Source organism: Rhamphochromis sp. 'chilingali', assembly GCF_963969265.1.
Source record: "Rhamphochromis sp. 'chilingali' genome assembly, chromosome: 14".
NCBI classification, from domain to species: Eukaryota; Metazoa; Chordata; class Actinopteri; order Cichliformes; family Cichlidae; genus Rhamphochromis; species Rhamphochromis sp. 'chilingali'.
In genome coordinates this window covers 32,286,249-32,310,358 of record NC_137941.1, presented here as the reverse complement: position 1 = coordinate 32,310,358, position 24,110 = coordinate 32,286,249, and the positions used below count along the sequence as shown (strand labels likewise).

The 24,110-nt window shown below is 38.7% G+C and overlaps 1 protein-coding gene across 18 annotated transcripts in view; it reads left to right on the top strand.

Annotated features, from left to right (window-relative positions):
- The first annotated feature begins 1,959 nt into the window (after positions 1 to 1,959).
- The window catches only part of neb (nebulin), a 63,094-nt gene continuing 40,943 nt past the window's right edge, over positions 1,960 to 24,110 (top strand). For all 18 annotated transcript variants that reach the window (XM_080902201.1, XM_080902194.1, XM_080902204.1 and 15 more), the window contains exons 1-51: positions 1,960 to 2,054; positions 2,802 to 2,902; positions 3,204 to 3,302; positions 6,763 to 6,870; positions 7,013 to 7,120; positions 7,238 to 7,342; positions 7,438 to 7,542; positions 7,695 to 7,799; positions 10,418 to 10,522; positions 11,172 to 11,276; positions 11,368 to 11,475; positions 11,927 to 12,043; positions 12,381 to 12,482; positions 12,567 to 12,674; positions 12,765 to 12,869; positions 12,987 to 13,085; positions 13,599 to 13,703; positions 13,810 to 13,917; positions 14,012 to 14,125; positions 14,222 to 14,419; positions 14,574 to 14,681; positions 14,794 to 14,892; positions 15,024 to 15,128; positions 15,300 to 15,407; positions 15,499 to 15,810; positions 15,927 to 16,133; positions 16,233 to 16,337; positions 16,434 to 16,541; positions 16,628 to 16,939; positions 17,070 to 17,276; positions 17,357 to 17,461; positions 17,585 to 17,692; positions 17,784 to 18,095; positions 18,219 to 18,425; positions 18,529 to 18,633; positions 18,795 to 18,902; positions 18,996 to 19,307; positions 19,400 to 19,606; positions 19,714 to 19,818; positions 19,917 to 20,024; positions 20,118 to 20,429; positions 20,510 to 20,716; positions 21,438 to 21,542; positions 21,675 to 21,782; positions 21,882 to 22,193; positions 22,331 to 22,534; positions 22,670 to 22,774; positions 22,870 to 22,977; positions 23,175 to 23,486; positions 23,603 to 23,806; positions 23,951 to 24,055. In XM_080902201.1, coding sequence (XP_080758327.1) covers positions 3,225 to 3,302; positions 6,763 to 6,870; positions 7,013 to 7,120; positions 7,238 to 7,342; positions 7,438 to 7,542; positions 7,695 to 7,799; positions 10,418 to 10,522; positions 11,172 to 11,276; positions 11,368 to 11,475; positions 11,927 to 12,043; positions 12,381 to 12,482; positions 12,567 to 12,674; positions 12,765 to 12,869; positions 12,987 to 13,085; positions 13,599 to 13,703; positions 13,810 to 13,917; positions 14,012 to 14,125; positions 14,222 to 14,419; positions 14,574 to 14,681; positions 14,794 to 14,892; positions 15,024 to 15,128; positions 15,300 to 15,407; positions 15,499 to 15,810; positions 15,927 to 16,133; positions 16,233 to 16,337; positions 16,434 to 16,541; positions 16,628 to 16,939; positions 17,070 to 17,276; positions 17,357 to 17,461; positions 17,585 to 17,692; positions 17,784 to 18,095; positions 18,219 to 18,425; positions 18,529 to 18,633; positions 18,795 to 18,902; positions 18,996 to 19,307; positions 19,400 to 19,606; positions 19,714 to 19,818; positions 19,917 to 20,024; positions 20,118 to 20,429; positions 20,510 to 20,716; positions 21,438 to 21,542; positions 21,675 to 21,782; positions 21,882 to 22,193; positions 22,331 to 22,534; positions 22,670 to 22,774; positions 22,870 to 22,977; positions 23,175 to 23,486; positions 23,603 to 23,806; positions 23,951 to 24,055 — 7,413 coding nt within the window. In that variant the 5' untranslated portion in view covers positions 1,960 to 2,054; positions 2,802 to 2,902; positions 3,204 to 3,224. The remainder of the gene's footprint in view (positions 2,055 to 2,801; positions 2,903 to 3,203; positions 3,303 to 6,762; positions 6,871 to 7,012; positions 7,121 to 7,237; positions 7,343 to 7,437; positions 7,543 to 7,694; positions 7,800 to 10,417; positions 10,523 to 11,171; positions 11,277 to 11,367; positions 11,476 to 11,926; positions 12,044 to 12,380; positions 12,483 to 12,566; positions 12,675 to 12,764; positions 12,870 to 12,986; positions 13,086 to 13,598; positions 13,704 to 13,809; positions 13,918 to 14,011; positions 14,126 to 14,221; positions 14,420 to 14,573; positions 14,682 to 14,793; positions 14,893 to 15,023; positions 15,129 to 15,299; positions 15,408 to 15,498; positions 15,811 to 15,926; positions 16,134 to 16,232; positions 16,338 to 16,433; positions 16,542 to 16,627; positions 16,940 to 17,069; positions 17,277 to 17,356; positions 17,462 to 17,584; positions 17,693 to 17,783; positions 18,096 to 18,218; positions 18,426 to 18,528; positions 18,634 to 18,794; positions 18,903 to 18,995; positions 19,308 to 19,399; positions 19,607 to 19,713; positions 19,819 to 19,916; positions 20,025 to 20,117; positions 20,430 to 20,509; positions 20,717 to 21,437; positions 21,543 to 21,674; positions 21,783 to 21,881; positions 22,194 to 22,330; positions 22,535 to 22,669; positions 22,775 to 22,869; positions 22,978 to 23,174; positions 23,487 to 23,602; positions 23,807 to 23,950; positions 24,056 to 24,110) is intronic.

Below are 24,110 nucleotides of genomic sequence, written 5' to 3'. Positions count from 1 at the left end.
GGTGGTTTATCATTGACCCTTGGCAGTGTTTGTGTTGTAGCTGTCTGTCTTGCAGCTGTTGTGTTCTGGTTTCACTGGTCATCAGTCGTTTTTGTCCAATGACTATGCATCACATAGCCACCTCCTTGGGTGTCTTTGGCACTGGGATGGCAGAATCATAATTATCTTCGATGCACCATAAAATCTGAAATTTAAATAGTGCACACGCTTCCAAAAGAAACTGCAACTATTAAAACAGTTGTTTGTTGTTAGATTTAGAAAATCAATAAGAAACTATATTTAATAACTATATTTTGTTTTTCATTCTTCTCAGGAGCAATATATTTCACTCTATGGGGACAAGCAAGAAATATCCAAAATTTAAAAAAAAAGTAAAAAAAAATCAGAACTTGGAACTGAAATATAAGGCCTAGAATATTTTTATCTGTCCTCATCAGATCCTGTATATACCATGGGTAGATATCTCTTGGGGTAACTGGAAAAGTGAGCTCACTCAAGTTGTTGTTTTGTTTTAGTTGCAGTGATGTTGGCAATGAGGACCAAGCAGCAAGCATCCAGTTCATAAGAGAATGGAGGGTCACCACCACTTTCGAGAGAGGCACACTGAGCGAGAGAGGAGATATTCAGCTGCTGCTGTCCATCTCGTCCTCGGGTAGCACCCTGCTCCTGGTGCAGTGAGTGAGAGTAATGATATAAAATACCAGAGCGATAGAGGCACATCATCTGAACAGAAAATGCAGGGTACTGCTTGGTCTTCTATACATTTACAGTGAATTGCTGTGTTAATTATAGCTACCACTGGACCTCAGCTGTATGGTTGAGGTCCAGAAATAGTTCTTGATTTATTTATAATAGCAAAATGCTTTTTTCTTTTTTGTTGCATGTGGCTCACACGACACCTGAGTGTTCTGCTGTACCGGCCTGGAAATTCACTGTTAAAAAAAGTACCAGCTGCTTCACCTTTGAGGTGCTAAACTATATTACTCTGTTTTATAGAATGAAAAAGGAGGACATCTAGAGCTGCCCCTGTGATGGCAGAAATATTGATTTCTTCTCTTGGTGTTTTTAACTTAATAGAAAGCAGTGGGCAGCTGGTGAATTGGCCATTACAGCTTACAGTTTAAGCATTAATTCAAACTTCCAAACAAGGTTTAAAATGTATTTTCAGCAATAGGAATTGCAATATTTTGCACTTTTATGGTTGTTCATGTTTTGAAAACGTCTTCATTTGATGTGCACAAAAACATGTGACAGTGAGGAATACAATGAATTTAAAAATCCTAAAACTGTTTTCATGGCAGTAAAACAGGAAAGATGTATTTTAAAGGATTGCAATGCAAAAAAATCATTTAAAAATATATTATTTAGATGTTCTCAGTCATAATTTCAATACATTAATCAAGTCTTTCTTAGACATTTTAATTTCTAAGAGGCTTATTTCTGATTCAAGGGGCATTGGTGGTGTAGTAGCAACACCTTCGAGTAGCTATTCATTTTTAATTTGTACTTTTTGGAGGCATATGCTCATTTCTTGGTTTGTATCCTCAGCTTGATGTTGACTTGGTTCTTAACAGGATGTAGTCAGCTCAGGATCAGCTGATGGATGACCTCAACAGATCTGACACTGAGAACCATGCTCTGCTTTAAGCTAGCCTTCTCCTCGCCGGCTCACGCCTTGGTCATACATACTTCCATATCTTTTACAGAAAATTGCTGCTTGTCAACATTACGTCTGTCACAAAGCCATTCGCACTGGGTAGCACTGTCACAGTCTGGCTTTACTTTTGTGTTCCTGAGACCCCACTGCCAGTGCCCACTGCCTTCCTCATAACTGTACCGCTGATGCATTACCCTCAACAGGTGCTCTTTTCTGAAAGGATCAGATAGGTATATTTAGATTTTGAAACTCGAGAGCAGTTCTCTGTGATTGGCTGTGTCAGCCACATGATAACCTGGGTAGAAACCGCAGCTGTGTGCTGTCGCCCAGCGTTTCTCTGGAGGGAAGCTGGGGAGGCTTTGGTGGCTTGGGAGACCAATAAACTTTAACATAACCGGTAAGCAAAGGAAAGGATACAAAAAACAAATATCCATGTTGTCTGCACCCTGCATGGCTTTCCATCTGCTTGGAGATCCATATTTTCCATCCTTGGCTGCCATCTGGATCCAAGAATACCCTGCTGAGGAATAAGGAGTGTGAACAATCTTTTACACATTGAAGGAGTAACCAAACAATCCAGAACTACAAGACTCTCCAAGTCACTTGAGACAAGGCCATCTTTTGGATGTATCTGAAATTTCAGCAGGAGTCTGAATCTTTTTGTTTTCTTTCCATAGTCTCTGAAGCTTTCTGGCTTTTTCATCCTTCTACCTCTATGATTCTGGCGATTTCTTTAGTTCTTTTGCAGAGAAAATATAGATATATTAATACAAAGGGAGAGCATCCATGTACTAAAAAAGGTAGTTAGTATGCAATCCTATATTTAACCTGCAGCCTCAGAAGGTATTGCATCTCCATTTGCTAAACAGAGTCAGCCAATCAGGCTGTGGCATTAGCTTACATGTCAAATAGCTGGAGCGCTGTTGGACAGCTGTTGCCAACCTTCAGCCAGGAGGCACAGTCCTTTGAACTGTGTTGTAGCACATAAGGGAGGAAGGGTGGCAGTCACATATTCAAAAATCAGATGCCTATTAAAATTAGTCAGTGTCTCACCTATTACAGTAAACTCTGCAGATCTCCCTGTTTAATTATTCATTGAATAAGTTGTAAAGTGTTTTACACATTGTGTTATTGTTTTGTTTAGGAATTGGGCAAATCACAGAGTTGGACTGTCAGTTTGAGGCCCTGTTGGATGGAAAGTGAAGCTTCCTTACTGTCAGAGATTACTGCGAGACACCTTTGCTGGTATGGCAAGGACATTGTTTAAACGCCAATATGCTGCTGTTATAGTTTATATATATGTTTACATAAATATTACATATACAAAAAGAGGAGGGTTGAAATATCCCTGGTGTAGCCGTCCTATCTTCTCTAAGTCCCATTATATCCCATTTAAAATTTTTGATTTTATTTTGAAAGAACACGTAGAACATTTATGTTTCACTACACTGTGGTGTTTTTTTTTTAATTTATATATATATGTATATATATATATTACTCCCTCAGAGTAACGCATACCTGAAAATGTGATCTGTGTTTTGTGTAGAATCTCTCAAATCGTCTCAAAATGACAGAAATTGTAGAGGAATATGAAGAATATGAAGAATATGAGGAGGAGGAGGAGGAGGAGGAGGTTGTGGAAAGGGTAAGTGGATCCCTTTTTAATTGCACATGTAACTAAATCCTAAAGTACTCTTGTTGCATTTTTTATATTTTGGCTTTTGATCTGGATAATAGAACTTCAGCTGTGATATCATTTAATACATTTAAGTGTGGGATCTCCAAGTCCAGTGGAAGGCCCTATGAATAGTTTGGTTAGTGACGATACCTCTTACAGTCAGCAGTTCATGGAGGGAGACATACATGACTGCTGGTATATCCTGTTTCAGATGGACTCCTTCTGATGGCCTGGATTGCCCTTAACAGTCAATTATGGAAAAATAGTTCTATTAATTATATAATGTTGCATTTTATTTGTGTCCTTTTGGCATTGCAAATACCTTTACTTGAGCCTTTGACATATGCCAGACAGCAACACATGTAAAGCAGATGTAATCGTACAAGTCTGACATGTAAAGTGACTTTTTTCCATAGATCCCAGCATTTGATTTCACTACACTGCTTGAGGAGGAATATATATTGCAATGATCTATTTGCACCTAAATCCCCATAGCGTCCCTCCTGTGTATGATAGACACGCAAAGATTGGATTACATGCAGTTTGGGGGTGTGCCAGTTTCTGGAAGTTACTATTTTCCCATGTGAAATATTTCTCCAGATTGAGTGCTCACATCCCCCATGATTTCATCACAGTTTTGCTGCTTTTAGAGTCCCTTTTGTCCCTTTACATTCTCTGTGACAGTGTCTGATGGAAGAGTGAAAGCAGAAGGCTAACATTTAATCCCATATTTCCTGGTGAACTAGGATTAAAGTTAGCCTGGTATTTGTTCAAACTTAATATTGCTGATATCTTATAGGGGAGTCTGAATGACTGCTCTTGGTTGTCAGAATATCCAAACCAAGCAAACATTTTTTAAAAAATCATTTAACTCCCATATAACATATCAACTGTTTCAAACAGATTTACTACCTTTTGTGAAGAGATGTAAATCGTTTGGGAGGTAGGAAAGATAATTACGCTCAAAATCAATACACTCTGATTTCACTAGAACTTTCATCTGTACTGCGGAGAAAAGATGCATTGTTTTCAATAAAATGTAAGATGGCTTCGTATTTAATTTACAGAATGGGGAGAAACATAGTGCTGTCCAGGTCAGACATAAAACATATGATTAGTTTAATACATAATACATAAACATTGAAAAACTCATTATTTAAGTTATTTCTTTTCAAATTTCTTACTTGTTTCTATATCATAATAATAATAAACGCTAAAAAGGAAAAAAAAAATGACTTCAATTCTCAGGTCATTAAGGAGCAAAGTGTACAGTTCTCTATCTGGCATTCAGGCAAATTTAGAAATGGACTTCTGGAGCACGTTGGCAGAGAGTGGAGGAAGGAGGAAAGGGAGGGGAGAAAATTAGACGGGCCACTGTGCTGTAAATCAGCCCCTGATAGGCTGGAACAGGTTAATATCACAGTGCTAGAAATTCGCTTATGGGAGGTGGATGCGTGGAAGAATGTGGCCTGCAGACAAGGAGTGTTTTTGCATTGAACTGTAGGGATGCTTAGTTACAGTGGTTCATCTACACCTATGGTTCTCTCCTGTCTGAGAGATTCATATACTGAAGCCGCTTACGAATGTTGATAAAAACGATTGAGATGTTCTTTCTCAGCTCTGGCTTTTCTTTCATTTAACCTAAATTTTAAGGTCTCTTGTCTCTTAATGTTCAACCTTATGTTATGTAAACGCTCTTCATCCTAAGAAGAAGGAAGTTAGAAATTAGAAGTGCTATTCCTGGATGGGGATGTATGTGAGAGGCTGTCAGTGACTAAGTCGTCACTAGAAATTACATTTAAAAATTCACATTTGCATTTTTACAAAAAGTTAAAAGAAAACCCTCTAAATTCTAAATTAACTGAGGTGAGTGGGACTTTTCTTTTATTTAGTGTATTTATATGTAAGCCTCAGAAACTAAATACAGCACCCCCGCATTATATTAAGTTGAAGGTAGAACGCTCTTTGGTGAGATATTTCAAAATCCGAGCTAACAGAATAAAAACATCCTGTATAAATTGATTTTGTTAGAGCTAAATTGTGGGGCTTTTTTCTTGTTTTTTTCTTGTTTTGTTGTTTGGCTGAATCAGTGCTTTAAACCCATAAGACCTATGTGTGAACAGCCGTGGAGATTACAAAGCTGTCCAAACAGCTTGTGTACTGTTGTGTCCTGTAGCAACTGATAACAAAAGCATTTGTATATGAAATAACAAATAAGAATAGAACAGTTGTCATGTGAGTATGCAGTGTTTTTAGACTTGGTCAGACGATCAAAGATTCAGGCTGTTCGGGCTCACATAGAATATTAATGCTTCTTTATCCTCTGTTTAAAATAAGCTTAATTAGACAGCAGCCATACTATTTTCACCTTTGGAAATTTTGCCCCTCCTTTAGGTGACTCTATTTGAGTGGACCGGTGATAAGTAGGTTACACCAAAAATCCCCGATGACAACCTTCTCTGTTTCTACTTATTAGCCTGCCTGGGGGCATTTGCTAGAACAGCTGCTAACACGATACAGTGTAGAGTGATTTCTTACTCGTAGTGCTGAAAGTGGCAGTGGCAGTAATTGATGAATGCCAGAGCTGTGGAAAAATCACCCTCAATCCAAACAAATATTTTGCTGTTTCTCCCATAATCTGTCCTGGAAATTTTGAAAAACCAGAGTGTTTCCTATATTTGTAATATGTTGAGCAGATTTCAACGACGACTGTCACTGAGCACAAGACTCAGTTCTTACAGGTAAAACACCTCCTCCCAGGCACAACGGTTCAAGCAGGGCAGGAGACCCTTGTCTCCCATGGCTTATGGTGCATCCCCCTTCTTTCCTGCATGTGTATATAGAGTATAGATAATGTGCTGTCTTGTTTGGCTTTGGCAGGTTTTTAGAGCTAAATAATAAGTTAAATATGTTAAGATTCAACATTTTTACTAAGACAACACATGGCTTTTGTAATTTGGTTTCCTGCAGCTTTGCTGGCCAACAAATATAATATGGTAGTGTAACCTTTGTGGATATGTGCTGCTCAATGTTGTGTTGCATGCAAGTCATTTAAAATGTAGGTGTAAGTGCTTGCCTTGGGTTTGTCTTTCATTCATTTACATTTCAGCAGGCGTAACCTTAGTATACAAAATCTCCATTGTCCAAATAGAATAAATCATTGATGATTAAATAATTTCACTAACTCGAGGTGAGTAATTAGAGCAGTGGGAATCCTGCTTCATATTGAAAATATCAGATCATTGTCCAGTCGACACATTTGCATTGAAGTGTAATTAAATATCTAGAAGTTTGCTTTTTGAAAGTATCACCAGTCCTTTTGCTTTCCCTGTCGTTTTCCTTCCTGGCAATTCCCCCTACCGTAATCAATAAAACGAGATCCATGTGTTAGTTTGGTCTTTAATTGTATTCTTCTGTCCTCTCCCAGTCTGGCTTGCCCACCAGGAAAGTAAGGAAGAAGGTCAAGGTGGATACTTCCAAGTTCATGACTCCATACCTGGCCCATAGCCAGAAGATGCTGGAGCAGTTCAGCCACGTAAGAAACAAGTTTGAGTTTTTATTTGCATGTATATATACACATTTATTTGACTTTTTACTTGCTTTTACTTGTTGGTTGTTTTCCTGCTTTGTATGACATTAATTACTTACTTAAATTTTATGACCGTTGTCCCTGACAGAATAAGTATCGCCAGGCTTATGAAATGTCCAAAGGGACACCGCCTGCCATCGTTACTGATACGCCTGAAATGATTCGTATCAGGAAGGCCCAGGAGCAGCTTAGCGAGGTACTCTTTAAGATATGATGAATACACTATAAAACATAAAAATATGCCTCTGGTCTCAAATATGATTGGATCTTGCTTTACTGAGGAATAATTTGAAATAACATGCATTATCTTCAGGTTAAATACCGTATGGAGGGAAACAAAGCTCGGACAACCAGCTTGTACGACGGTGAAGCAAGAGAGATTGCCCACGTCAAGCATGTATCTGAGCTGATCAGCAAGGTAAGTTACCCAAATCTCCCAACATACAAAGAGAATGAATAAATATGACGTTAATGCTGATTGTATAACACAAATGCTGTTGTTATCTCTTATAGGTTCTGTACAGACAGAAGTGGGATGAGACCAAGGACAGGTACCTGCTGCCTCCTGATGCTCCTGAGCTGGTTCAGGCTGTGAAGAATGCTGCTAACTACAGCAAAGTAAGTCCAGTGTAGCATTCAAGGGCTGACTTTTAAGTCCAAAGTTTTAAAAAAAATTCCAAATTACATAATTGCATAATTTAACAATTCTATAATATCTGTTAAAATGTTTTATATTCACGTAGTAAGTGATAACGTTACACCTTGTTCAGAAACTTTATACCGAGGCCTGGGATGAAGATAAGACCATGTACTACCCCTACAGTGACAGTCCTGAGCTCCGTAGGGTGGCCAAGGCTCAGGAGGTCCTTAGTGATGTAAGTAAAATTTATTATCTATATCTGTCGTGTTATTCAGACTTTCAATGTGTGTTTGTGGTTATTATATCTGCAAAAAACAAAACACTGTATTGAGCCAGCCTCTGCTTTAATGTGTCTGTTTTGATATGTCTTATAATATGATATATACTATATTATAAGTTGTTAATTCTTCAAATCTATACATTTTAACTATCTCTGCATCATTAAATTGCTTTTTGAAAGAACAAAAACATTTTATACAGACAAATAAAATTACGCAAATTATAACATAGAATTACACCACCTAGAGCTTTCTATTTTAGACAGTTACTAGTGTTATTTCTTGTAGTGTTACAAGACAATTGACAATTACCACACTGTTAATTACAAAACACGTATGGTGTGTGTAAAGATGTTGAAATGTTCCTCTCAGTGTCCACTTGTTTGTGCTGACTCGGATGTGTCATACATCACAGTTTAACTTACATTTAGGACAATTTACAATTAGAGCCCAACTGATATGAGATATACAGAAGAGGACTAGGGTCACTGGGGAAAAAAAGTGGGCACATCATTTTTTTTTTCTTTTCCAGAATTCTGAGGAAAATGTCAGAATTCTGAGATTAACCTCAGAATTCTGACTTTTTTTCTCAGAATTCTGAATATTTTCTCAGAATTTTGACTTTTTTCTTGGAATTCTAACTTTTTTCTCAGAATTTTTTTTTCTTAGAATTCTGACTTTTTTCTTAGAATTCTGACTTTTTTCTTAGAATTCTGAGATTAGTCAGAATTCTGATTTTTTTTCGCAGAATTCTGACTTTTTTCTCGGAATTCTGACTTTTTTCTCGGAATTCTGAGATTAAAGTCAGAATTCTGAGATTAGTCAGAATTCTGACTTTTTTCACAGAATTATTTTTTCTTAGAATTCTGACTTTTTTTCTTAGAATTCTGAGATTAGTCAGAATTCTGTTTTTCCCCCTCAGAATTCTGACTTTTTTTCTCAGAATCTTGACTTTTTTTCTCAGAATTCTGACTTTTTTTCTTAGAATTCTGACTTTTTTCACAGAATCATTTTTTCTTAGAATTCTGACTTTTTTCTTAGAATTCTGAGATTAGTCAGAATTCCGTTTTTTTCCCCTCAGAATTCTGACTTTTTTCTCAGAATTTTGACTTTTTTTCTCAGAATTCTGACTTTTTTTCTTAGAATTCTGACTTTTTTCACAGAATTCTGAGATTAAAGTCAGCATTCTCACTTTTCTTCTTAGAATTCTGACTTTTTTCACAGAATTCTGACTTTTCTCTTAGAATTCTGACTTTAATCTCAGAATTCTGAGTTTTTTCTCAGAATTCCAACTTTAATCTCAGAATTCTAGAAAAGAAGAAAAAAAGACATGCCCGCTCCCCCCCCCTCTCTTAGAATTCTGACTTTAATCTCAGAATTCTGACTTTTTTCTTAGAATTCTGAGATTAGTCAGAATTCTGTTTTTCCCCCTCAGAATTCTGACTTTTTTTTCTCAGAATCTTGACTTTTTTTCTCAGAATTCTGACTTTTTTTCTTAGAATTCTGACTTTTTTCACAGAATCATTTTTTCTTAGAATTCTGACTTTTTTCTTAGAATTCTGAGATTAGTCAGAATTCTGTTTTTTTCCCCTCAGAATTCTGACTTTTTCCTCAGAATTTTGACTTTTTTTCTCAGAATTCTGACTTTTTTTCTTAGAATTCTGACTTTTTTCACAGAATTTAGACTTTTTTTCTCAGAATTCTGACTTTTTTTCCCTCAGAATTCTGACTTTTTTTCTTAGAATTCTGACTTTTTTCACAGAATCCTGAGAATAAAGTCAGCATTCTCACTTTTCTTCTTAGAATTCTGACTTTTTTCACAGAATTCTGACTTTAATCTCAGAATTCTAGAAAAGAAGAAAAAAAGACATGCCCGCTCCCCCCCCCCCGGTTGCCCTAATCCTCTCCCGTACTAATCCTCTTCCGTACAGATAGGATCACAAAGTATCGATCTGATACTTTTTGACCTTATCCTCTATCAGTGACGATGATACTTGGTGATGACCAAGATTTAAGAATCGGCCAGTATTTTTTTCTTTCAGACACAGGAAAAAATTTTCTCCAACATTCGTTGTGTGTTGTTACATATGAGTTGTTATTAAGATAATATGTGACTGCAGTTTAAAGATAATAATATTTTAGTGCCATGACAAGTCGCGTAACAAAACCTTACGCTCTGCTCAGATCAGCTGGTTGGTGTGATTGTGCTGTTCCAAACACGTTGCTAACAAGGAAGTTGCAGAGCGCCCTCTGGTGATAAGATAGAAAAGACTCAAAACTCGTAATATCGTTGGAGAGTGTTTCCTCCATCTCTTAATGTTTTAATTTGATTATATCGGTAAATACCTAATATTGAAAATTATATATCGTGCATGGTGCTATATCAGGTCAAGCTCTTATTACAGCTGTTATCTGTACGTCTCCTTCCTCTTGGGTTCTGTGTTGTTAAACTTTTTTCCCGATGCATGGAAATTACCAGTCTATTTAGGTAGAGGCAAACTGTGCATGAAAGTCAGGTATTGATGTTGACGAATTGAGCGTCTTAGTAAATGTTAACTCCTGTTGTGATTGACAGGTTCACTATAAGAAGGGCCACCATGAGCGCAAGGCTAAGTATACTTCCTTGCCTGATCCTCCTGAATTGGAGCTGGCCAAGAGAGTGTCCCAACAGCGCAGTGATGTAAGTAACAATTTTAAATCAAACAAAAACCAATATGACTGAGGTAGATATACTGATGAATTTTTCTTGTCATTAAGCTAGAAATATACATAGATCAGATATTTAAGTCCACAAACTCTTACTGAAAGCAATGTTCAGTGCTTTCAGTTAATAAGAGTAGAGGAGTATGCACTACAGACAGTGAGCAGTGATTGGGGCAGTGCAGTTTTAGTTTAGATCAAAATCCAAAATACCATAAATTCAATATGAGACCAGTACACAATTATTTAATCCATTGTATAGTCTATCCATCTATCTGTATAGTGCATCTGTTTTCGCTAGACTCATCAACTTTTCTAGGATTAACAGTGTTCATCCCCTAACTAGACATGGGAGTAATAAATATCTTTGCTTATTTTAGAGTCAGAAAACTGGGCCTTGCACAGTGTAAGCACTGAAGCAGGAGCCCCAGACACCAACCAACCCTGAGAAAGGGATCAGTCCACCTGCTCTCTGATATTAGTAGCAACACTAAGCTGGGTGGGAGAGGCTAACAATGACAGGAATTCCAATCATTCCTAATGTGTTTATATAAACATATGAGATTTATTCATTTGTCCTTTAATAAAAAAAAAACCTTCTTATGTTAATTGCCATCTTTTCCTCACAGCTTAAGTACAAGGAAGATTACAATAAAAATGTAAAGGGTCAGTGGTGTGAGACTCCTTACTTCGACGTGGCGACTGCCAGGGTGGCAATGGAGAACCTCAGCGACGTAAGAATTCACTATTTAAAGGAAAGGATTTCAGATTTCTGCTTTTCTTTGTCCTTTTTCTGTACATAACTGTTGTGTGTTTTCCTTTCAGAGAAGATACACGCAACATTATGAGGATACAAAAGACCAAATTTATTTCATGCAAACAGAAACACCCACTTATGATGCAAACAAGAAGGCTCGTATTGCTGCTAGTGAGGTAAGCGCGAAAACACGCACAAACACAAAGGTAACACAGTATTTTTATAGGCCCGATCTCATGCGGAAGACACGACAGAGAGTTGACCCATGTCTCAGAGCAGTGTGTGAGTCAAGAGACTCAGTCCACTCTGACGCAGGGATACACTGTATTGTGCCCACACTGCATGACTGAGAGATCCACATTTGGTTTACTGTCACCATGCACATTACTTTACTAGCACGCAGGAATAAAATGCGAGTCTGTGTGACAAAGCTTTTCAGTTGCTCTGCACCTCATAGCCACCCACACGTTCACACACAGGGGAAACATGCATCGTTTTCAAGAAATGCGAAAGACACACTTCTTAGCTGGCCAACCAACTGTGCCATCATTTTGAACCATGTGAACACACCTCATTATCACACTTTCCTCTCTTTTTTTACTCACAGTGATCTGTTTCTGTCTTTAGGTCCAATACAAGAAGGAGTATGAGAAGAAAAAAGCACAGTCTGACTACAACACGCTCCCCGCCACAGAGAATCCTCTATTGAGGCAGCTCAGATATGCTGGCACTATCCTCAGTGATGTAGGTGTTTAAAAAGCCCTGTGCAGAAAGTTTATTTTTCTTCTGTGACAAAAGATAGACCTTTTGCCTTTTCAGGAAAACTAAATTATAAAATCTTAGGCGGTTGTTTAATTATTGCTTAAATTACCGGGCCAATTGCCCTGTTATTGTTGGGATAGAGTCCAGCCCCTCCCCACGACCCTGAATTGGATAAGTGGAAGTGAAATACATAGTGTTTGCTTGTTGTTTGCAATTACTCTCCTGTAGTTTTTCCTGTACCACAAGTATGTATGTAGCTGCTCATATATTTTTTTTATCGTTGTTTGACTTTGTTTTGTTTTTGCCATTTCCTTTCCAGAAAGTATATAAGGCTAGCTATGAGAAATCCAGGGGTTTCAGCATCAACTACTGTGACACGCCCAAGTTTCAGATGGACTCAGTACTTAAGCAGTTCTCTGATGTAAGAGAGCTCGTTGAGTTAAAATTTCTTTGAATATGAACCACTTATGTTTCTCTTTTAACACACGTTTTGATTTTCTTTTAGGCACATTACAAAAATAAGTATGAAAATGAGGTGAAGGGCCACTACATTGGAAGCTATGAGGACCTTTATATGCTTCACTGCCAGAAAGTCGAGGAAATGAAAAATGAGGTTTGTGCATTAAAAAATTTGAGCATGTATTAATATATTCCTCATCAAGCCTTTCCTCATAACACAATATTTACTTTTTGTATTTCACAGCAACTATATAAATCTGATTATGAAGACATTAAAACTAGATGCTTCTTTCCTCAAACACTTACGCCTGAATACGAAGCTGGGAAGAAACTTCATCAATGCAACGATGTGAGTAGTCGCTGATTATAAAACTGTTCTTTGCAATAAAATGGATCCAGGTTCTTTTTGGATTTCTTATATGTATATGGACAATTATTATTTTTGTTTTGATCCTTTGGTTTTCAGAAAGTTTACCGGCAACATCCAGACACAGTGAAATTTACACAAGTGGTGGATTCACCAGTTCAAGTTCAAGCCGCCATCAACGCCAAACAGCTAAGTGACGTATGTACCTTTTTTGGACCACTTCCTCTTGGTGCTAATGTAGGAAAGTCTAGAATTTAAACTGGTACAGTAAAGCTAACAAACACGCACTGAACATTTAGGTGATACCTGCATATAATAGTAACATTAATGTGACTATTTTGTTTTCTCGGTGTCCATTTATGGCCTGGAATTCTTGCAATCACCAGCTTGTGTCAATCCAATTCTCCTAGATATGCAGATCACCTTTAAATTTGCTCAATCATCTATGAAGCCCAGCTGTCTTTCTATGGGCGCCATGGAAACTGGAGAGCCATTTCTCTGTAGTATAAATAGAAACAAGCATTCAGTTGGCCCAGAATAAACCCTGTGATCAGACAGGGGTTGGGGAGGTGGAGAAAGCAACTGTCACCATCTCTGAGCCCTGATAGCACACTACTGCCCTCCAGTGACAGAAAGTCAAATAACAGCTTATCAGAAAATATACCCTGAGCAGTACTGACACAATAATATTACCATTTTGTTCTTCTGCAGTTAAACTACAAGGCAAAGTACGAGGAAATAAAAATGAAGAACAGTCTACCCCCAGACTACCCCTTCTTCATTCAGTCCAGAGTTAACGCTTTTAACCTCAGTGATGTAAGTAACTGCGATATTTGCATATCTCTAAAATTTAACTCGTATCAGCTTTGATTTCTCATACTGTCGATTTCAATTTCCTGAATGGCACACTTTCTTCTTGCAGAACTGCTATAAGTATGATTGGGAGAAAACCAAAGCGAAAAAGTTTGAGATCAAAGGGGATACCATCTCAATCCTTGCTGCCCGTGCTCACACAAACGCCATCAGTGATGTAAGTATCCTACTTCAACAACTGCTTCAACAGATAAATTACCTGCAGTACCTGTTATGTATTCTAATCCATGATAAATTCTGTTCATTACTAGGTTAAATATAAAAAGGAGTATGAGAAGAACAAGGGAAAGATGGTTGGAGCCCTCAGTATTAACGACGATCCGAAGATGCTGCACTCTGTCCATCTGGCCAAAATCCAGAGTGATGTAAGTTATTAGTTGATGTCATATTTTTAATAAATATTAATTTATGGGGGTTAAAAAGAAGGGCAACTGAGTAATCTCTTGTTTATATCTTCACAGCGTGAATACAAAAAAGACTATGAAAAAGTAAAGACCAAGTATCATACACCACTGGATATGTTGTCAGTCACCTTGGCTAAGAAATCCCAGGCAATTTCCAGCATGGCTGGTTACAGGAGCATCAGCACCAACTATTTCCTTCCACCTGACAGCGTCCTGCTGGATCTGGCCAAGAAAGCCAACGTTATCCAGAGTGATGTAAGTCCAAACAGACTTTAGAGACTCCAACTGCTCAGTTTTGCTAAAGTTCTGCTTTTTTCATCATAATATGAAAACATGTCCTGATGTGCTATTGTGGGCTTAAATATTCATCAACATTTGTTTTGGTTTTGTGTGTTTCTCTGCACCAAAGAATGAGTATAAGGCTGACTACAACAGCTACACCAAAGGTACTCCATGGGTCCCATATGGCTCATTGGAAGTGGAAAAGGCTAAGAAAGCTGCAGAGATCCTCAATGAGGTATGTGTGCAACATGGCTTCTTTACATCTGCTCTCATGGTAATAACAAAATGCATATTTCAGAGCTGATAGGTCATTAAAATAATAATATTTATTTACTCTTTTCCTTCAGAAAAAATACAGAACACACCCAGACAAGATCCCATTCACATCTATCGACGACCACCCCATCATGATGCAGGCCAAAGTCAACCAGCTTCAGAGGAGCGATGTGAGTCAAGTGTCACTGTTCATACTGGAGAACGAATTCCTTCTGCATTTTTCCAAGATCCCTTTTAGGAAGATTCTTGTTTGCTCTTACTTTCTTTTAATTTCTGCTCTGTTACATTTATTCTTTTATAGCTGTTCTACAAGCGAGGTCTAGAGGAGATCCATCAGAAGTACTCTCTGCCCCCGGATGTCCCAGAGTTCCTTCAGGCCAAGTGCAATGCCTACAACATCAGCAAGGTGACGAATGCACATAAAAAAAGCTAAATAAATAAAATATTTTTTCAACTCACTTTTAAAACTTATATAACTGTATATCGCCACAGTATGTGTGTGCATCTGTTCATGTTTGCGTAAAGCTATAATGGATACATGCCTTAAACATTGTTTATATGTTTTATGTGATTTCAGAATTACTACAAGTTTGCTTGGCAGGAGCTGATTGCTAAGGGTTATGACCTGAAGCCTGATGCCATCCCTATTGTTGCTGCCAAAGCTGCCAGACATGCTGCCAGTGATGTAAGTTTTCTGAAAGACCAAATTTGCTGCACTTTTTAAATAATTGTTACATATAAAAAACTAGAGAAGCTCCATGTGCTTTAACTCCTAGGTCCAGTACAAAAAGGCTTATGAGAAGGCGAGAGGCCACCATGTTGGCTTCCGCAGCCTCCAGGACGATCCTCTGCTGGTTCACTACATGGAGGTGGCCAGAATGCAGAGTGACAAGAACTACAAGAAGGACTACCACAAGGCCAAGCTGAAGTATCACACCCCAGTGGACATGCTCAGTGTGGTTCAGGCTAAACATGCTTCAGCAGTGCAGACCTACATTGGCTACAAGCAGCACCACCATAAATACTTTCTTCTCCCTGATGCTATGGGTCTGCAACTTGCTCGCACCATGAACTACAATTCCAGCGATGTATGTTATTAACAATGCTTGTGACTTAATAGCAATATAAACCGTATGGACTCTCTAAAAATGGTATTTGGTCTGACAATAGTTTCTTGTTTTCTGGGTTTTTTTCTATTTCTCAGCACAACTACAAGATGGATTATGAGACCTCGGTCAAGGGTATTGGCTGGGTTCCAATTGGTTCTCTGGAGGTTGAAAAAGCCAAAACGGCAGCAGCAGCTCTGAATGAGAAAAAGTACAGACAGCACCCTCAAACCATCAAGTTCACCAGTGCTACTGACTCCATGAGCATGGAGCTGGCTAAGACCAATGCTAAGATCATGAATGTGGTGAGAAGGACAAAACAAAATAATGACTTATGCTACATATCTAAAATTTAGTCCTTTTCAGAGAAGAAATAAATTCTTGCCTTCACTGTAATTACACAGAAAGAGTACAAAGCCAGCGGAGAGAAGTTCATGCACACTTACAATCTCCCTCCTGATGCCCCCCAATTTCTGCAAGCCAGATACAATGCTGCCAACATCAGCCAGGTTAGCTGCAGATTGATTTAAGCACATATGAAACATACAAAGAAATTTAATTGTGAATGTTTTTGTAACAATATCGCTGATTATCTTTTTGTTTAGAATTATTACACTTATTCTCACCGCCAAGATCTGCTCAAAGGACATCACATGAAAGAGGATTCCATTCCCATCGTAGCAGCCAAAACTTCAAGAAACATTGCCAGCAATGTAAGCTGGAATTATGCTTTTCATAATAATTTTTAAATGTTAATGCATTTAATAATATTACTTATATTGCATTTTATTTAATACAGTACAAGTATAAGCTGGCCTATGAGAAAGAAAAGGGCCACCACGTTGGCTTCCGCAGCCTCCAGGATGATCCTCTGCTGGTTCACTATATGCAAGTGGCAAAGATGCAGAGTGACAAGAACTACAAGAAGGACTACCACAAGGCCAAGCTGAAGTATCACACCCCAGTGGATATGCTCAGTGTGGCTCATGCCAAGCAGGCTTCTGCTGTTCAGACAATGGCTGGATACAAGAAGATCCCCCACAGCTTCTTGCTTCTTCCTGACAACATGCACCTGCGGCTGTGTCGCAACATGATGGAGATTCAGAGTGACGTGTGTATTCTTTTCATCTTATTATCTTTATATATTGGTCTCATCCTGGAACAACATATATAGCATTACATATATGTATATATTTGATTATGACCTTTGATTAATTTAGATTTTCTCTAAATACCCACAGAATGTCTACAAGTCAGATTACAACAGCTACTCTAAAGGTATAGGATGGGTCCCTATTGGTTCTCTGGATGTTGAAAAAGCCAAAACCGCTAAAGCTGCACTGGATGAAAGAAATTACCGCCAGCACCCCAGTAATTTCAAATATACAAGCAAGACCGATGCCATGAACATGACTCTGGCTATGGCCAACACTAAACAGATGGACATCGTAAGAATCCCTTTTCTTAACAGAAGATACTTATGTAGAGATTCTTTAAACATTCACTGTTGTTTCTTTTTTCTGACTAGACTACATACAAAGCTTCTGGAGAGAAGTTCATGCACACCTACCATCTGCCATCTGACTGCCCCGAGTTTCTCCAGGCTAAGTTTAATGCCCAGACTATTAGCGAGGTTAGAGCACAAATTATTTAACTGAATATGCAAGTTGAAGCAATAGCAATTTCCTGAGGTTCAAGGTGTATATGAGCATAGTTGTGCAAAAAGTTGTTGTAACACTTTGCTGTTTATTTGCAGAGTCATTACAGGCACAAGTGGGTGGAAGACATTGCCAAGGGATATGACATGAAGCCTGATGCTATTCCCATCCTGCATGCCAAGCACGGCAGGCATATTGCCAGCAATGTATGTAATAAATGCATGTAATAAATTTAACTAAATTTAACTGTAAAAAAGAAAGAATCAACACATCACTTTTTCTTTTTTTTTTCTTTAGGTCCAGTACAAAAAAGATTATGAGAAGGCGAGAGGTCACCATGTTGGCTTCCGCAGCCTCCAGGACGATCCTCTGCTGGTTCACTACATGGAGTTGGCAAAGATGCAGAGTGACAAGAACTACAAGAAGGACTACCACAAGGCCAAGCTGAAGTATCATACCCCAGTGGACATGCTCAGTGTGGCTCATGCCAAGCAGGCTTCTGCTGTTCAGACAATGGCTGGATACAAGAAGATCCCTCACAGCTACTTGCTTCTCCCTGACAACATGCACCTGCGGCTGTGTCGAACCATGAACCTCCAGTCAAGTGATGTAAGTAGCAAAGATAGTCATATGTATGCCATTTTAAAAAAAATAATAAAAACCAGATTTGAACTACAAAAGATCATTTATCTTTACTTTGGAACTAATTTGCGTCATGACTTTTTTTTCCAGAATGATTACAAATCTGACTGGAATAACTTTGTCAAAGGCACTGGATGGGTCCCTATTGGCTCGCTTGCTGTTGAAACTGCCAAGGTTGGCGGTCAGATTCAGAGTGAAAATAAGTACCGCACTCATCCATCAAATTTCAAGTTTAGCAAACTGATGGACTCCATGGACTTGGCTTTGGCTAGTGCCAACAACCAGATCATGAACAAGGTGCAGTATTTTCAGATGTGTTGTATAGGGTCTCAAAATAGAGATAGTCTTGTTTGTGATAAAAATTGTGATTGACCCCTTTCACTGATTTCTTGACCTACAGAAAGCATACACCGCAGCCTGGGAGAAGGACAAAGTGACCACCCATGTCATGCCAGACGCTCCTGAGATTCTGCTGGCGAAGGCTAATGCTCTGAACATGAGCAATGTAAGGCATTACAAATTATATTTATTATTATTTATTCAATTATTTATATGATTTAACATCTATATCTTATCTAACCATTATGCTGTAAGCCATGGCTATATAATATATGTATGATCCTTAACTGTAGCGTGACCTTTCTGTCATTGTATATGTTTTCACAGAAACTTTACAAAGCTGGTGTTGTGGAGATGGCTAATAAAGGCTACAACCTCAAAGCAGATGCTATCCCCATTCTGGCTGCCAAGGCTGGCACCACCATTGCCAGCAACGTAAGTAGACAATAAAGCAAATCTAGCAAGTTAAGGAGTTTATTTCCTACAGCCCATTACAGATGCTGACCAAGTGCACATTTATTGTTACAGTACAAGTACAAATTGGCTTATGAGAAGGCGAGAGGCCACCACGTTGGCTTCCGCAGCCTCCAGGATGATCCTCTGCTGGTTCACTACATGCAAGTGGCAAAGATGCAGAGTGACAAGAACTACAAGAAGGACTACCACAAGGCCAAGCTGAAGTATCACACCCCAGTGGACATGCTCAGTGTGGTCCATGCCAAGCAGGCTTCTGCTGCTCAGACTATGACTGGATACAGACACATTCAGCACACTAATGCTCTCCTGCCTGATGCCATAAACCTGGAACTTGCTCGTAACATGCAGTTTATTGCCAGTGATGTATGTATAACAATTTGAATAGATAACAATTTTACACAGTTACTGCCCTTATTGTGCATAGCTGTGAAAAAACAATTGTGTATTCCCCTCAGAACCAGTACAAGAGTGAGTATGAGCACTACATCAAAGGAATAGGATGGGTCCCTATTGGATCACTTTCAGTTGAGACTGCTAAAGTTGGCGGTCAAATTCTTAGTGAAAAGAAATACCGCACTCATCCATCCAACCTCAAGTACAGCAAGCTGATGGACTCCATGGACTTGACTCTGGCTACTGCCAACAATCAGATCATGAACAAGGTGAAATCTTTTAACTTTAATTGGAGAACAAAGCCACACAATATTGTCAAAAACATTGTTCAGAACTGACACTATTATTTGATTTTTCTAATGATTTTTTCTTGCAGAAAGCATACACTGCTGCATGGGAAAAGGACAAACTGACTGTTCATATTATGCCAGATGCTCCTGAGATTCTCCTTGCAAAGGCTAATGCCCTCAATATGAGCAATGTAAGGGGAATCCGTCAAATTAATAAACCTGCTGAGTCTTGTTATTTATTAGGCTGTTAATAATGCAAATCACTTACCTTAGTCATATGTAATTTCAGAAACTTTACAAAGCTGGTGTTGTGGAGATGGCTAATAAAGGCTACAACCTCAAAGCAGATGCTATCCCCATTCTGGCTGCCAAGGCTGGCACCACCATTGCCAGCAACGTAAGTAGAAAATAAAGTAAATGTAGCAAGTCAAGGGGTTTATTTCCTACAGCCCATCACACATGCTGACCAAGTGTGTATTTATTATTACAGTACAAGTACAAATTGGCTTATGAGAAGGCGAGAGGCCACCATGTTGGCTTCCGCAGCCTCCAGGACGATCCTCTGCTGGTTCACTACATGGAGTTGGCAAAGATGCAGAGTGACAAGAACTACAAGAAGGACTACCACAAGGCCAAGCTGAAGTATCACTCCCCAGTGGACATGCTCAGTGTGGTCCATGCCAAGCAGGCTTCTGCTGCTCAGACTATGGCTGGATACAGACACATTCAGCACACTAATGCTCTCCTGCCTGATGCCATGAACCTGGAACTTGCTCGTAACATGCAGTTTATTGCCAGTGATGTATGTGTAAAAGTTTGAACAGATAACAATTTTACACAATTGCTACCACTGTGAAATAAACATTTGTGTATTCCCCGCAGAACCAGTACAAGAGTGAGTATGAGCACTACATCAAAGGAATAGGATGGGTCCCTATTGGATCGCTGGATGTTGAGAAAGTAAAATCAGCAGGGAAGGCCCTCAATGAGAAACTGTATCGTCAGCCTCCTACCAACTTCAAATTCACCAAAGATATGCACTCTATGGACTTGACACTGGCCACTACCAACAACCAGATTATGGATAAGGTACAGAAGAGAATCTGTCATGAACAGTGTTGGGGAGTAACCGAATACATGTACCGCCGTTACGTATTTAAAATACAAAATATGAGTAACTGTATTCTGTTACAGTTACCGTTTAAAAAGGTGGTATTCAGAATACAGTTACTTTGTTGAAATGAATGGATTACACGGCAGTCTTTTCCTGTTTCATAAGACTATGAACTCTATATTTCTGGTAATTCCACGCCGGTGGAAACCCAAACAAAACACGCATTAAGAGCCTCTAATGCCCGTGTCTCAATCTCGCGGCACATGTTACCATTTACTACGGTTCGGAGCCGCGGACCTGTTTTATATATGCGCGGAACAGTTTTCTATACAAGATCGCTGCAATAAGTGCAGCCTTACCTAATGTCCACCTACTGTTACTCATTTTATATCAAGATTTAAAAATCTAGTTGGTATTGGTATGGCGAGTAACCTTCAGTAATAGTAACACAGCAATAGTTCATTCATGTAGTTGTAAAAAGCATGATAATATATTAAGTAATCCAAAGTAATCAGAATACTTTACTCTCATTGAGTAACGTAACGGAATACGTTACAAAATACATTTTGGGGCATGTAATCTGTAATCTGTAGTTACATTTTAAAAGTAACCTTCCCAACACTGGTCATGAATATAACTGAAAAGTACTTTCTCTTTACTTTATGTGAAGCCGATAATTACATTTTGCTTCTTTAGCAATCCTACATCAAAGCCTGGGAAAAAGACAAGACTTCAATCCATGTCATGCCTGATGCAATGGACATTGTTCTGGCACGGGAAAACAGGAAGAACTACAGTGAGGTATCGTATAATATGCAGTTTCCTGTCTGTAATGATATGGATGACAGTTAGGGAAACAATTACACTAATACTATTAGCATGTCCATTTGAAGGTAGACATGGTTTCCTTGTTGACATTATTTCTTGCTATAGAAACTGTACAAGTTGGATCATGAACTATCCAAGAAGAAGGGCCATAATCTTCGTAGCGATGCCATTGCCGTCCAAGCTGCTAAAGCTTCCACTACAATTGCTAGTGATGTAAGTGTCAGTTTATATTCTCTTTGCTGTATTGCTTTATGTGAACATTTATTCTAATATGCTGTTTGGTGACTAAACGTCACACTATTGCTTTTTTAGTACAAGTACAAGACAGGATACCGTAAGCAAGTGGGTCACCACATCGGTGCTCGCAGCATCCAGGATGACCCTCTGCTCATGCTGGCTCTGAATTCAGCCAAGATTGCCAGTGATGCTCTGTACAAGAAGGACTTCAACAAGTCCAAGACCAAGTTCCACCTGCCAGTGGACATGATGGCCTTTGAACTGGCCAAGAAGAACCAGATTCAAGTCAACCATTTCAACTACATCACCCGACTGCACAACTGGACATGCCTGCCAGACTCCAATGATGTGGTCCAGGCCAGACATGCGTATAACATACAAAGTGATGTGAGTATATTTTAATAATTTATATTATGAAAATATTATTATATTGCAGGACTCGTGTTTTTTTACTATATATCGTTTTTGTTGTCCACCAGATTCAATCATTGCAAATCATTCTTGGTTTTTGTTTTTTCTTCCAGGCTGTGTACAAGGAGGATCTGAAGATGCTGCAGGGTATTGGTTGGGTGCCAATAGGTTCATTAGATGTTGAGAAGGTGAAGAAAGCTGGTGAGATCCTGAGTGAGAGAAAGTATCGTCAGCAACCGAGCAACTACAAGTTTAAAATATCCACTGAAGACATGCCCATAGCACTGGCTAAGGCCAATGCTCAGGTTATGAATAAGGTATGAAATCCCATTTAAAACCTCCATCAGCCATACTGGATGTTGTATGTAAATTAAGTTATTGTAAAATTCACACAGAGGTCACAATGTAAGTACTTTTTGTCTTTTTTTTTTTTTTCATTTTTGTTACTGCAGAAAGCATACATTGAAGCCTGGGAGAACGAGAAGACAAAGATCCATCTCATGCCCGATGCTATGGATGTCCTTCTGGCTAAAGCAAACAATGTTAACTACAGTGTGGTATGTAGGCATTTGTGGTGTAGAAAGACTCACATCACTTATGAATTTTAAATGCATATAACTTCCATCTGTTGGATCATTGTGTTTCCTTACAGAAAAAGTACAAGCAGGCATATGAAGACTCCAAGAAGAAGGGCTATGATCTGCGCAATGATGCCATTTCCGTCATTGCGGCGAGAGCTTCCAGGGACATTGCCAGTGATGTGTGTCTTTAATCTGAATTATTTACATAAAAAATATACTAATTGTATCATAATAATAGTGCAAATATATTAGTTTTGATATTGATTTATAGGGCTTATTAATGCATACATGAATTTTTTTAAATAATAAAACCCATTGTACAGCATGTATAAAACTGTTTAAAGGCAGTGATGATATTATTTTATTTTTCATCCAGTACAAGTACAAGACAGGATACCGTAAACAGGTCGGTCACCACATCGGTGCTCGCAGCATCCAGGACGACCCTCTGCTCATGCTGGCTCTGAACTCAGCCAAGATTGCCAGTGATGCTCTGTACAAGAAGGACTTCAACAAGTCCAAGACCAGGTTCCACCTGCCAGTGGACATGCTCAATCTGGAACTGGCCAAGAAATGCCAGATCCAAGTCAACGACTTCAACTACAGAACTCACCTGCACCAGTGGACGTGCCTGCCAGACTCCAATGATGTGGTCCAGGCCAGACATGCATATGACCTGCAGAGTGATGTGTGTATATATTTATAATTTATATATATATACAGTTTCTATATTCTATATTTCTACATATAGTTTTTTGTATATCTGCCAACTTTTGCCACAACACTTTCTTTCTTTTTTTCTAGGCTGTGTACAAGGAGGATCTGAAGATTTTGCAGGGTATTGGTTGGGTGCCAATAGGTTCATTAGATGTTGAGAAGGTGAAGAAAGCTGGTGAGATCCTGAGTGAGAGAAAGTATCGTCAGCACCCGAGCAAATATGGTTTTAAAATATCCACTGAAGACATGCCCATAGCACTGGCTAAGGCCAATGCTCAGGTTATGAACAAGGTAAAAATTCAATAACACTCAAAATGCAGCAAAGTATAACTAATACAGAATGACTCTGGTGAAGTACTAATGCTGACATGGTAAAGAAATGATTCTGTGCACAGCTTCATGGTTGATAGTGTTTACATTTTTCCATGATTACAGAAAGCATACATTGAAGCCTGGGAGAACGTGAAGACAAAGATCCATGTCATGCCCGATGCTATGGATGTCCTTCTGGCTAAAGCAAACAATGTTAACTACAGTGTGGTATGTAGGAAATTAAAACGTTTTACTGTTTAAGCAATTTAAACATTTGTTTTGA